The sequence below is a fragment of the Bos indicus x Bos taurus genome, chromosome 4 (assembly GCF_003369695.1).
Source record: "Bos indicus x Bos taurus breed Angus x Brahman F1 hybrid chromosome 4, Bos_hybrid_MaternalHap_v2.0, whole genome shotgun sequence".
Taxonomy (NCBI): domain Eukaryota; kingdom Metazoa; phylum Chordata; class Mammalia; order Artiodactyla; family Bovidae; genus Bos; species Bos indicus x Bos taurus.
The window spans coordinates 1,686,207-1,700,656 of record NC_040079.1 but is presented as its reverse complement, the minus strand read 5'-3'; the positions used below and the strand labels follow the sequence as shown (position 1 = coordinate 1,700,656).

Genomic DNA, 14,450 nt, shown 5'->3' with positions numbered 1-14,450 from the left:
TGTCCCTGCCCACCACGCGGGAAGGGAACGGTACACAAGTGTGTGGCGGGGCTTGGGCCTTACCCAGTGTACACTACATGCAACTGGGTTAAAAAGCGGACAGAGGTCAGCACGGTGGGGACTCCCTGCTCCGTCACCGGACCTGTGTCTAAACAGTGATGAGGACGAGGCTGTGGGTGGAAGAGGGCTGCTCCCTGTTGCTGTCGGTTAGTGGATCAGGAACCTGGAGCAAGCTGGGAGGCTCCAGCGGTGAGAGGTGACCAGGTGCTGAAGGCACTGGGGCAGGGAGTTAAACTGAAAATACTGCCCAAAGAATTCGCTTCTGTATCCTGGACTGAAGGAAAGGAATTAAGATAAATACTGGCTTTCTTCTGTGAGACAAAAAGTGGATCATGTGGTGCAGAGAGAAGAGGCGTGTAGGGAAGCAAAGTCTGCTACCGCAAAAGGCATCTCTCTGGCATGAGGGTCAGTCACTTCAGGCTGATTGTTTTTAAGAAACAGAAGACAGCCAGCCTTCCACTTTAGCCCGCCTCCGCTTCACCCCGTAACTGCCTGGAAGAGTGTGGACAGAGGCCCTGGTCCACGACGAGCACTGTCGCCAGGCCCTCCAGGGTCAGGGCTGCATGTGGTCCCGGGAACCTGGCAGGACCTAGAGACCAAAGTCTGTTCTGGGTCCCAACTGTTTACCAAACGGCTGCTTCTCCATCTCCAGGAGAACTGCCTTTATTCCCCGCAAAGCACAAGCCCTACCCTCTTCTTCTCTAAGATGCAATATAAGACTCAGTTACCCAGCTTGTCCTGGGGTCTCGTTATTCTTACAGCGCTCCCTTATACACATAATTGAAAGTTTTCTTCTGTTAATCTGTCTCATTTCAATTTAATTCTTAGACCAGACAGAAGATCCTAGAAAGAGTTAAGGAAATTTTTTTTCCCCCCCAAAGAATGAAAAGTCTGGAAAAGTTTTGAAGTCATTTCTACGGGGAAATGGCAAAGGTGCTAACTTCAAAAAGGTTAATAAAATGTCAAAACGTAAAGGCTACTTTAAGTATCCAAAGGTTAATAAAGACACCTAGAAAAAGAAAGGCTTATATGAGTATTTAGTGGAAATTACTTTCCATATGGAAAATATATATAAATAGACTAACTTCTGGAATTTAATAAAATCATTAATTTTTTTAAAAGAGAAAAAATTAATAAGTCAATTTGTGAAAAGAAGTACATCTGACTCCCTCCAACAACTGAACATTTTGATTCAAGTTCACACAATGTCTAACTCTTCTGAAGCATGAGTCCTTACAACCATATTTGGATCTTTTGCAAACTTCAGTCGCTCAGTCGTGTCCGACTCTTTGCGACCCCATGGACTGCAGCACGCGAGGCTTCCCTGTCCATTGCCGACTCCCAGCGCTTACTCAAACTCTTGTCCATAGACTCGACGATGCCATCCAATCATCTCAACATAAACTCTTTATATTTCACTATTTCACAGAATATACATTTTCTTAAAGGATCACAAATATGAATTTCAGTAAAACAAAGATAAACTCTAATACAAAGTATAAAAGGAAACTCTGACACTTGATACAAGGCCCAGACAATCTAAAATAAGAAATTAGAAACAAAAAACATAGTTTATAAACACTGTTTACGAAAGCTCTTGCATAAAGAAGTTCACACAGCTTGAAGTATATACATACATAAAGGTGGACACTTCCATCTACCTATCTGAAGCGCTCGGGGCAGACACAGAAGACTTTAGCAAGAGAAAGACACAGAAGACTTTAGCAACAGAAAGAAAGCAGCAAGCGTTTTACTTTACCCTTGTTCCCTTTGGCATTGCTGTTTCATCAACCAACAGGCAAAGAATATTACAAGCCACCAAGAGGACAGAGATGGACTGCAACAGAAAAAGTAAACCATCAGTTCTGAATTTCAAAGACATTTTGCCAATATACATATATTAAAATCTCAGTAACCAACCAAATGTATGCTTTAGAATAGAGGAAAAGCAGTAAAGACCAAAATTCTACATATAAACCTGAAATAATGAGACCATAAAAATTTCAGAATAAATTCTCAAAAATTCTGCAAAGTACTGTAATCTCAAAGCTTAAGACAAAAGCTAGTAACATAGGTCCGTTTATTAACCAATTTCACCAACTAGAAACCCCCAACTGCACATACTTAACAGATGGTTAAAATGTTATCAGAACTAATGCAATAATTTTCATACCCTATCACAGAGTTTGAGCCGGGTATCAGCAACACCATGTCTCTTCTTAATTTTCAATTGAAACAAAAGAATGAATTTCCTGCTTTTGTGAGGAAACAGATAATCTTGAGAACTTTTTAAAAATTCCCCTTAATTTTAATTCTTGCTCTACTGAATTTTTACCAAAAAAAAAAAGCATACATGGATTTTAAGCCTGTTGACAGAAAACCAGTTTACCTGAAAACATTTAGCTAAGGGAATTGCCATACACAAATGCTAAAGTAAATAGAAAATAATTTGCTTTATTTAACAGCAAATAAATCCTTACTGTCTCAATGAGGAGAAGAACCATAACAGCAGGATACACCAAGTTTCTTTCCCATGCTGAAGCCTTTTTGCGCCTCTCTATTAGAAGGAAAAACAAAATATAATGAATGTTTCAGCAATTTCTAAAAATTCTCTCCAGATTTACATTTTCATTCCCTACTGCTACAACCAGTATGTATTATTTTTACATAAATATTTTCCTAAAGCCATAAATTGTTTTTAATTTTCCTACACAAACTAATTTTAAAATCAGTTTGCTACATTAAATACAGCTCAATCCTATGATGCTCAAATCTTAACACTGCTAAGTGAAGTGAAAGTTGCTCAGTCATGTCTGACTCTTTACAACTCCATGGACTGTAGCCTGCCAGGCTCCTCTGTCCATGGAATTCTCCAGGCCAGAATACCAGAGTGGGTTACCGTTCCCTTCTCTAGAGGGATCTTCCCAACCCAGGGATCAAACCCAGGTTTCCCGCATGGCAGGCAGATTCTTTACTGTCTGAGCCACCGGGGAATGCTGCAAAGACATTTCAATTATTAATGAAATATATTGTGGATATACAGCTTACTCCTGAAAATACAGTTATCTCTGTATTTTTTTTAATTTACATATTTACATTCTGATAGTTTGACACACTGGCAGAAATCTGGAGTACCGGGTAACATGGGTAAGAATCCCCTCTAATCCCGAACCTGAAGATAAACACTCCCGGTTTTCTACAGGCTGGAAGCAAAACTCTACTTCTAGTACCTACATCTACTTTGTCTCACCCCAATCCTTATGCCACAACTGGAAAAGCTGGATCACATTTAATTTTTTAAAAAGCAGTGTGTGTGAAGATATCAGAGAGCTGCCATGATGACGGAAGCTGAGGGCCATTCTCTGCCAGGTGAGCTGACGGGGCCTCAGTGTGCACCATGCTCCCGCACACAGCGCTTTCCAAACAGACCCACAAGGCTGGGGAATAACACAGATGCTGAGGGCAGAAGAGAACGATGCTGGAGCAAAGCTTCCAGCACGCTCAACAGAGCCAGCGAGACACAAGCAGGGCTTGGAGCTACCAAGGCAGCCAGAATTTGAGAGACTGTGCTCACAGGGAAAGGAGAGAGCAAAAACACTCAGCTGCTTTCCCCTTCAAGGCATCAGTGGCTCAGAGGCTCAGAAGAGGAACCAAAGGGGGCAGAAGGAGGCAGAGAAGCTGAGCACTGCTTCTGTCAGGCTTACACTGCATGAAGAAGATGGGGTCAGAGTCAACAACAGAGCAAGCAGGCTTTTAGCTGGACCAAAGACAAGCTGTACCCAAGGAGGAAGGACAAATCGGAAACAGACGAGCCCTCACGAAGACCGAAACCCAGTCTCAAATGACTTTAAGCCCAGACAGACTAGACTGACCTGTCCGTACTCTAACTGCCCCTACTCTAACTCTAACCAGAAGTGAAAGTAAATCCTCTCAATGAGAACAAAGCATCATGCAGAGTCGTTACAGTTTTGTATGAGAAATGTTACCAGGAGGTAGGACAGAGAAAAAGAAGACAACAGAAGCAGACTTTCAGCAGATCCTGATACGGGACATAAAAGAAAACAACTTTACAGCAACTATTAATAACTGATATGCTTAGTATAAGCAACAAAATGGAAAATGTCACAACTTGAATCAAGAAAAATAACCAAATGGAAATTCTAGAGCTGAGAAACACTGTGACTGAAGTTCAGGGTCAACAGATAGTTCTGACAACAGTTGTATCGTGGCTGAAAAGAGTGAAATGGAAGACAGATCAGTAGAAAACATCAGACCAAAGCACATAAATTAAAAAGGAGAGAAAACAGAAAAATTTAAGGGTGAAAACGTCCAGCATATTGTAACTGAAGTCTGAGGATATAAAAGAAAAGGAACAGCTGCAGTATCTGATGAGACAATGACCAACTGCCCAAGGGGATGGAAGACATTAAGCCACATACTCGTGAAATGCCCCAGATCTCAAGAAGGACAAATACAAAGAAAAGAAGGAACTGAAAGATAAGAATCACAGAAGATTACTTATCAGAAATAATACAAGTGAAAGACAGTGGAGTGATATATTTGAGCATCATCACCTATGAAAACTCATTTTGTACACATACAAAACAGCTACTAAAAAAGTGAATAAATCCATGTTCATCCTTCCTCCAAACTAAAAGACATTCTTTATTAATGGTTCTAGGCAGACTGAAAGCTTGTAACACAGAGATTTCATAATTTTTACAAGTATTACAGACTGCAGTAAAGTCTTTAATAAGAAACGAAGTCCAATACATAAGTCGAGGAAAAAAGGAAAAAAATGTACAATACCTAATTTTTTCTTCAGAATCTTTACATTTTCAAGTTCTTGCTCCAACTCTGTTACATTATATTCCACTGATGAAGGCAGTCCTAGTGAAAGCAAGCACATTTTAGAAGTGGAACGGCAGAAAAAAAAAAAAAAAGAAGTGGAACGGCAGAGCCCAGAACAGGCAGCCTTCATAGTTAATGAAAATACAAAAAACACACTGCCAATCCTGATTACTGATAATGAAAACAAAGGCTGCTGTGATTCACAGAAACATACATCCACTTCTGTACCCCGAAAAACTTCCAAGTGCTTGCTGATTAAACACTACATGATTCCTAGAAAAAGTTTTCTCTGGTAAAATTCTTATTTGATCTATTATTAATTTTTTAATTAATTACAAAAGTATCACGTGCTTGTAATAAAAAGTGAAAGATCAAAATTGCCTCCTCCTCATCCCACCTCCCGAACGGGACAATTTGCCAGCAGCTTGGGTGAGGCTTTCTCCATCTGCAAGTACATACTCACAGATACATATTTCATCATATTCACAGTCTTCACTATGTTTGTTATAAGAATAGGGAAAATCAGACATTATTTCACCACGTGCTTTCCTAGTTAATGATATGTCCATGCTGACAAACAGCCCCAACTTAACAGCCGAATAAATATTTGGGTATGGACATACGTCAATTTTATCCAGAATTATTCTATTTATGAATATTCAGGTTTTCCTCAATTTTTTTGCCACTATGAACATTCTTCTAGGCACATACAGCACATTCTGGTTTTATTATTTCTGTAGGACAGATTCTCAAAATTTAGACTGCAGAGTCAAACAATATGAGCATTTACAGTTTTAAAAGATATTTAAAGGTTACTTCCCCCTCAAATGTTGTGATTTATATTTCTAGCAACACTTCATCATAACACATCTGATATCAAATGATTTCGCCCAACTGTAGGCTAACGTAAGTGTGCTAAGCACAGTGCTCTGAGCACCTGTTTGAGGTAGGCCAGGCTAAACTGTGTTTGGTAGGTTAGGTATTTTCAACTTATGATGGTTTATCAGGAGGTAACCCATCTTAAGTTAAGAAGATCTGTGTTTTCCAGTCTTCCCAGCAGTGGATATTGTAACTCCTGAAGTTATGCCGATATGAAGGGTAAATGACATTTCCCGTTGTTACTTTAACACGCATGCCCTATTTATATTTTCTGCTGTTTCTCCAATAATTCCATGCGTGTGTGCTCAGGCACCTAGTCATGTCCAACTCTTTGCAACCTTATGGACTGCAGTCCGCCAGGCTTCTCTGTCCATGGGATTATCCCTCCAAGAATACTGGAGTAGGTTGCCATTTCCTTCTCCAGGGGATCTTCCCAATCCAGGTATTGCACCCACATCTCCTGCGTTGGCAGGTAGATTGTTTATCACTGAGACACTCAGGAAGCTCATTTCTATTTTATTTACTAAATTCTGAAATGAGCAAACTAACAACCCCCCACTACAACTGTACTTTGATTGATTAGCTTTTTCTCAATTTTTAAGATATTTTCATTATGTGTTTGTATTTGGTAAGATTTTGGGGCTCCTATAAAACTGTAGCATGTCCCTCATAAATCCCACCTTTTATCATTACATCATGACCCCCACTGTCTTTAATGCTTTTTTTTATATTCATCTCCACCCTTCAGACATCATATTGATAATTCTGATTAGATCAATATTCAATGTCTACATTATTACAATACAAATTTTATCCACTGCTTACCCATGTAATATACTACCATTAGCTTTCCTTTCTTCCATAACATTCTTTTTTACTCCCAGAATTAATCTTTTTTTTCCATTTGCTTAGCTTTTTATGCACTTACCACTAATTAAAAGCTAAACTTTCCTCCCAAATGTCTTTATTTCCTCCAGTAGCTTGCAAAGAAAAGATGAATGGGAGGTAATTTTTTTGAAACTATCCAAGTCAATATTAAAATTTGGTTAAACATAGATTACTTTTCATTTAAAAAATATAAATGAGGAATGACAAGGCGTGTGACTTACAGAGACTTAAATTCTCATCTTCTGTAGACGTCAAGTAATAGTTAATGCAGGAAAATCAAGAAATCGCAAGGGAGCCTCTCCCTTTAGTGTTTACAGATTTATTATTATTCATTAGCCAGGTCAAAACTACTTCTCCACCAGAACTGTGATGCCATTGCTCCACCGTCTGCCAGCTCCCAGTGATGGCGCTGAGCGGTGTGAAGCTCTTCTTCCTGCTGGGCCTGAGTGTGAACCGCTTCTCATTTCCCCCCTTGTCCAGGCGTCGGGAGTCACTCTTGTGCCCCAGCCTGGGCCCTGGGTGAGCACTTTCAATCCCCGAGCTCCTGTCCTCTAGGACTGGGACATCTGCTTGATTTTGTCATCCCATCCATCTCATTTTCTCTGCTCTCCCCATTTGGAATTCCTATTAGTTAGATGTTAGATGTCCTGAACTGGTTCTCTAATATTCGAACTCCACCTTATTTTTGCCTATTTTGACCTATCTTCTTTATCTTCCAATCCTGTAGACATATTACCATTTCTAAATTTCGCCAGCTATTCCGTTTTTACGGAACCTTGGCCCTTCTCATGGACGCGGTCCCAGCCTCTCCCGGAACACTAATGACAGATGTACCTGTACGCGCTCTTCTCCTGTGCGTGCTCTGCTCTCCCCCAGCACCCTTTACTGCGTGTTTGTCTTGGTTCCTACTTTCCTGGGAGAAGTCTTCCTCTTAAGTCTGGTGAGTCTGAGCTGTCGGTTCATACTTAAGAAGGAAGCACTAAAATGATAATTTGATTTGAAACTCTACAATTGCAACAAGACTTCCTGTTGGGTGTTCCAGCGGGTTCTTCATGGGCACCCAACTGTTAGGAGCCTGGAAGGCTCTCCTGGACGGATGGAGTCCCCAGAGAAGACTCCTCTGATCTCCTTCTCAGGGTTTTAGAGCTCAGCTGTCCCAGCAAAGAGAGCCAGGGGCCCAGGCATTTAGTCTGTGAGAACTCATCGATCCACCACTCCCTGGCCCAGGCCCAGGCCACAGGCTTCCTTTCTCTGGAAAAGAACGCCCCCTACTGCTGGGGTGGGGAAGAGGCAGTGGTCTGAGACCCTGGAGACAGGGACGAGATGGGGGACCAAACTCGTTCATGAGCAGGCTTCTCAGCCAGTCCTCCTGGTCTTAACTCGTCCCATTCAGCCCCACTTTGGCAGGTGTCTGCTGCTGCCACTTCGTGGACTTTCAGGGGTTGGGATATTAATCAAGGACAGATGGTGTAGGATTCAGCTTCCTTGGGTCTGCTGAATTAGTTACTTCTAAAATTCTCTCAGGTCTACTAAATTTCAAAACATTTGTGCGGCCTTCTCTGCTCAAGTTCTCCTTCTTTTAGGTCTGTGCTTGTCTGAAAACTCACCTCAAAAATAAGGAGATAGTTTCATGTAACTGTAAGTTTGCACAGTGAGAGGGCTGCAAGGCGGGTGTTCTAGCAGCATATCAGTGACACCCAGGCCCTGAGCCCCGCTGCCCACAAGCTGGCTTGTGACTGAGACTGATGCCCTCCCCCCTTTCACGTGATTTCGTGATTCCTGTTTATTTTACTTTGCTTATCATTTCTTCTTTCCCCACCAAGTGGAATTTCTGTTTATTCTTTTCCCTCATGTTAATTTGACACTTCAGTGGTTACTTTCTCATTCTGAGCACACAGACTTAAGATTTATATTTGTTTCAACATAAAACCCTAGAGGGAAACCTTACTAGGTAACTGATCCCCCACCAAGGTGAAATTTCACAATGCTTTCTAGAAACCATTCTCTCACTGCTTTCCACCCACCCCTCCTAAACCATGGTTTGTGTTGAGGTGGTTTTAAAAATACTTAGTTTAAGATTATTACTACATTCTTCCATTGGTATGGAGCTACCATATCCTTAATGACTAGAAAAGTACCTAGTCAGTAAATATACTACTCTAAAATGAATAAATAAATGAATGCCTTTTTCTGTCCTAATAGGTACATGACATCTTTAGAAATGCATGAATTTTTAATTGCTATTTTCCCTGCACCCTTAAGACTCCAGAGTACTCAATAATCCTTAACAGGTGCTCCATGGGAAGTTTAATTCTTCTCTAATTCTTCTCTCTCTCTCCTTTGTAAGTGACTCTTCTATGTGAAAGCCAGTAAACCTTTTATTATCATTACCATTGTTCTTAGAATTCACGAATCTAATAGGATAACTGGATCTTTTCGATTTCTTGCTAATAATCTTACCTAGGACTCTGTGACCTTTTTAATGTACACCCAACTCTTTCCTCAGCTCGCTGACTATTTCTTCTGTTATTTATTTGCTTTTCCCCTGGTTGTTCTCTTCCTCCCCCTGGATATTACTTAGATGAGGTATATTAGCCCTGTAGTCCATGTCTGTTATTTTATTACTGATCTCCTTCTCTCTGTACTTTCCCTTCTCTCACTTGATTCCACCAGATGACTGATTCAGTTTTCAGAAGGACTGTATCATTTTCCACTGCTGCTGTAACAAACTACCATAAACTCAGTGACTTAAAGCAGCACAGATGTCTTGCCTTCCATTCCGGAGGTCAGGAGTCTAACCTGGAGACGGGGCAGGACTGCGCCCTCTGCAGACTCCAGAGAGAACCGGCTTCTGGAGACCGCTGGCACTCCTGGGCTCGGGGGCCTTACCTCGGGCCACTCCACCCTCTACTTCTGTGTCACGGCCCCTTCTGTGGCTGCCTGCCTCGTCGCTCATTCCTCACGCTGCTGTGATGACACGGTGCCTGCCCACCAGACCACCCAAGATAATCGCAACCCCCTCATTGAAGCAGTGCACAAGCCCTGTCCCCATGTAAGGAGACGCGCGCACAGGCTCGGGAGGGGAGGACCTGGACGCTTCCGCGAGACCCTGTTCTGTCTATCACAAGGACTACCTCATCTCTCGTCTACTAAATTTTAAAACTTGTCCCCACGTTCTAGGCAGTTTTTTTCTGCTCTAGTCATATCTCTTTGATAAACTGTACTGCTCTGGGGGGCTGAGTACGAATTCTCCTTCGTCTCTCCCAACAGCTGACTTCAATCAGAAGCACGGTCTCTAGATGCTCACCTTGGCCCTCACGCTTAGCCCTGAGCACACACCACGCCCAGATCTGCTGCTCCTGCTCCCTCATCCCTCTCCGGGCAGACCAGCCCTCAACCAGTGACAGACATCTGCAGGGCCAGTAACTGGAGCTCTTGGAGACTAGGGATAAACCGGCCAAAATACCAACTCGGGAGGAAGAAGACTCAGTGCTCTGGTGTCTCTCAGGCTACAAACAGTACTCCTTTCTTAAAGGCAGAGACTCAGGAGAGGGTTCAGGCCAACGGCACAAGGCACACGGCGCACTAAGCCCTCCTGTGGAACCAGAAAGCTCCCGTCTCACCTGGGTTTCTAGCAAAGTAAGGACCGTCCCCGCTGCACTTCCGTTCTCACCACTGCCCATCACTAAAGAGACAGAAATCCAATCTTCTTCCCTTGGCAGAACCTGAGCTCTTGAAAGCACTAAAACGTTATACACTATTTCCAGAACTAATGAGTTTTTTGCTTCCCAGTATACAGTTGATTAGAGACTGGGGAGAAAGAGAGAGAGAGGTACTCAGGTAGTGTGCCCCAAACCACTGCACTGCTACTGCAAACCCAGAGCTTCTGGCAACCAAAGCGAAAGACAGACACTTAGGTTACAGAGTTGGTGGGTACTTCTGTATAACAGAGATTTACAGACGGCACAGCATTATAAGATTTTCAAGTATCTTTGAATTTAATAGTCTTAGAGGTAAAGAACATTTTACTTTTCATTCCATTTCTTTATAAGTTATATGGTATGCATCTGTAGCTAATGCTCACTTAACTTCTACACCTAATAAATTACAAACACAATCCCAAACTATGTTTCATCCCCTATGCTTGTAAAGAAAAGCATAATCCCAGTAACCAGTTCACTGCTAGAAATAATAACCTGATAATTATTCAGAATTTTGAAAGGGAATCAGAGTAGATAGTATTCCTGCTGTTAACGTAAAATTAAAAGACATAAATGCCTACTTTGTGGGTGTGATATCTAAGAAGCTCAGTACAGATGTCCAGGCCAATCAAAGTTTTCAAAGGAAAATAACTAAAGTGATGTTTCCGTAACACTGCTTTTATTTTTTTTGATGACACAATGCTAGACACACAATAGGTAGTTAATAAACACTGAGTGACCTGCACACTAAAATCAAGAATACATACTTATTGTCCTTAAAAGAAATTATGGTTTCACTAAATGACTAGATTTTCATCTGGAATAATACAAGTTTCAAAGACATCACCGCCTTTTACCGTATATCTCATTACCTACGTGAGAAAAGTAAGCTTGTTTGGGCAGAATATTCCAGTATAAAAGGAAATGATGGCTCTTGTAAGGAGCCGCGACACACCACAAACAAGTACTGGAATGTTATACAAACTTAAGTTATACCAACAAAATCACCAAAATATCCTAAAGAACTGTGTTATCATTACTTTATTTCAAAATGAATCTAAAATGTTCAATGTCAGCATTGTCTAGTCAATAAGTCAAATTGGTAGACAAAACCTGTTTGGACTAGTCATGAAAAATAAAAAGGGATTCTCCAAGAAAACCACAAAGCAGCTCATTTAAGGTCAATTTAACGGTATTATTCTGTTTTCCTTCCAGCCTCAACATAAGACTTCACTACCTCAAAGGGAATTGTAAGAGCATCTATTTGCACTCCCCCTAGGTGATTGGCAGTTCACCACCAATTAGTTCAAAATTACACTGTTACTAGCATGCAATAAAAACAACACCTTTCATCTTTCTCACACAGGTAAGAATCCCTTCAGAGCCAATAACTTTGATCAAATGAGTATTTTTGATCCTGCCCCACCCGTCTCTTTGGATTCAGGAAAACTAATAGCTGAAGGCAACTTTTCCCAGCTTTATTCTTAAGCTGAAAAACTAGTGTGGCATTGAAAATATTTTCCTCCCAAGATAACAGAATTTCCCAAAGTCCTGCATTTCAACAATTAAGCTGTCCTCACACCTTTTCTTAATATGTAAGAGAGCCCTAACTGCCACATATTCATATATTAAAGGACAGACACTATTTACTGTACGATATATAACACTGCATTTCTAAAAACCAATATAAATCTCCAAATGATTATGTAAATAATTCAAAGAATATGAAGCAAGAAAACAATCTCCCTAAACAAATCAGTAGGGAGGCCTGGCGTGCTGCGATTCATGGGGTCGCAAAGAGTCAGACACTACTGAGCAACTGAACTGAACTGAACTGAACTGAAACAATCCAGGGTCGTAAACTTAGTCTCCATGATTACTACTTGAAAACAGATGCCTCTAGTATATATTGTTTCATTTAACTTTTAAATTTAGTGTATAGACAAAAGAAAGCTAGTTATAAAATCCATTATCTAAGCAATTCTTTAAAGTTTTGATTATATTTAGTACTTTGAACTGACCAAAGTTATCTCTGTCACCAAGAATGTGAGGTCACTCAAATACTTTTCATTATTCCCAGTCACTTAGACAAACGAGTTTGTTGTTAAAACCCAAGACTCCTAATAATTCATAGAATGAACAGTCTCCATCCCCTAAGCAAATACCAATTACTATACACCATAAAGCCACTGGTGATTAGACAGGCCCCACAAAGCTTTTGAAAACTGAAGCCTGGACATGCAATCTCTAAAACATCCACCTGGGCATGAACAAACACCATTACCATCTATAGAGGAGACAGACAAGTCATACGCTCAAAAACTCTATTTCCATTTCTATTCCATTTGCAATGCTAGCATTTGTTAAAATAGTTTGTTTACTTCTGACATATGCACAAAAATATGGCTAGTTACTGAACCAAGTAATATGAGATTTTTTTCTATCCAACACAATTTTGAAAATGCAAAATACTTTCATTATAAAATGATCACAGGCAATATGCAGAATATTAAACAACTTTAGGAACATTATATGAAACTGTGTACAATGAAAGGTTTGGCCCTTTTTTTTCCTACTTTAGCTACAAGGTGGTGGTGTACCCTAAGCCAGATAAGGTGTTAAGATTACTTTACACATTACTCTTGGGAACACCATCATAATCTGGGTGTGGTTACACAAGCAGCTCATGTGCATTAAACTCATCTCCTGCTAACAAATCTGGATCGTCTACACAGAGCAATCTCTCTCAGTTTCAGAGAATACATACTTGAGTCTTGAATTATTCCAAAGTATTCTCCAGCTACTGGTACTGTATCTCTTCAGCCACCTCGCCTCATCCCTCCTCCATCTCACTATTTGGGCCATATTTTATTGTCATGGAAGTGATTCTATGGCTCAAGAAGCTGAATAAATTGTAACAAGATGTCTCCTACAGTTTCAGACCCTTGGATCCAAACGTCAGTGTCTTACTGAAAGAAACCATTTAATTAGTATTACCAGTAGAATTAATATTCTTTTCTGGGGCTTCCCTGGTGGCTCAGATGGTAAAGCGTCTGCCTGCAATGTGGGAGACCCGGGTTCGATTCCTGGGTCAGGAAGATCCCCTGGGGAAGGAAATGGCAATCCACTCCAGCACTCTTGCCTGGAAAATCCCATGGACGGAGGAGCCTGACAGGCTACAGTCCATGGGGTTGCAAAGAGTTGGACACGACTGAGCGACTTCACTTTCACTTTCTGTTAGTTCATAAAGTCAAGATATTACTAAATCCTTTCTTCTGTCACAGTATTGCCCCCAAAGGGGTCATTCAGTGTCAACAATCTTTGCTATGTATGTTCTTGATGAAAGTCAGTATCTGATCAACTTCAGACTACTACTCCCAGAGTCTGGTAAATCTGAGTTACTCTTACATCAGTGGTATAACCAACAGAATAACCATTGCAAGACTATAAAAGAGTGCTGAGGGGAAGTCAAGATGAAAATAGCACAGAGGACCTGAGATGAAGCCCAGCGCGTCCTTACACCACGAAGGGTGGCGTGTGAGAGACATCACACAGCCAACCACGCTTCCCATGACGACGGGAGAGCCTCTGACAGGACGCCACCACTCTGAGCAAGCACAGACTGCCTGGTAAACTTGGCTGAGGGATAAACAACAAGATTCTAGACCTACAGGTTACTGAGTTCCACAAAAAATGAGGATGTGTGGGAGTTTTTTTCAATCTTTTACTTTTCATAATACAAAGATACAGCAAAAATGAAACCAGTACATCTTCTGTGCTCTTAAGAATAAAGAATTAGTACAAACTTCAATGGAAAAAGCTTTTAAAAAGATTAGAATGAAGCAGGAAAGTAATTGCCACCAAAGGTGATATACTAACTTTTTATCATGAAGATGAAAACAGTACATAAAAAATGGAATTGAATCATTAAGTTCAAAGGCTATTTTAAAATAAATCACATTAAAAGAACTGTGAAGGTTTTGAACTTAAACAACAAAAAATAATTCCTGTTCATTAGGTACTTCTAAAGTTACCCAGTACACCCATAGGCTATACACACGAAAGCTAATT

At 40.8% G+C, this 14,450-nt stretch overlaps 1 protein-coding gene across 7 annotated transcripts in view; it reads right to left on the bottom strand.

Moving 5' to 3' along the window:
• LMBR1 (limb development membrane protein 1) overlaps positions 1–14,450 on the bottom strand; it is a 133,068-nt gene that overhangs the window by 31,885 nt on the left and 86,733 nt on the right. For 6 of the 7 annotated variants that reach the window (XM_027538470.1, XM_027538472.1, XM_027538474.1 and 3 more), the window contains 3 exons: positions 4,870–4,950; positions 2,541–2,617; positions 1,820–1,897 (listed from right to left, as the gene is read on the bottom strand). In XM_027538470.1, the coding sequence (XP_027394271.1) occupies positions 1,820–1,897; positions 2,541–2,617; positions 4,870–4,950 (236 nt within the window). The remainder of the gene's footprint in view (positions 1–1,819; positions 1,898–2,540; positions 2,618–4,869; positions 4,951–14,450) is intronic. The other variant, XM_027538471.1, reaches the window with a different exon arrangement.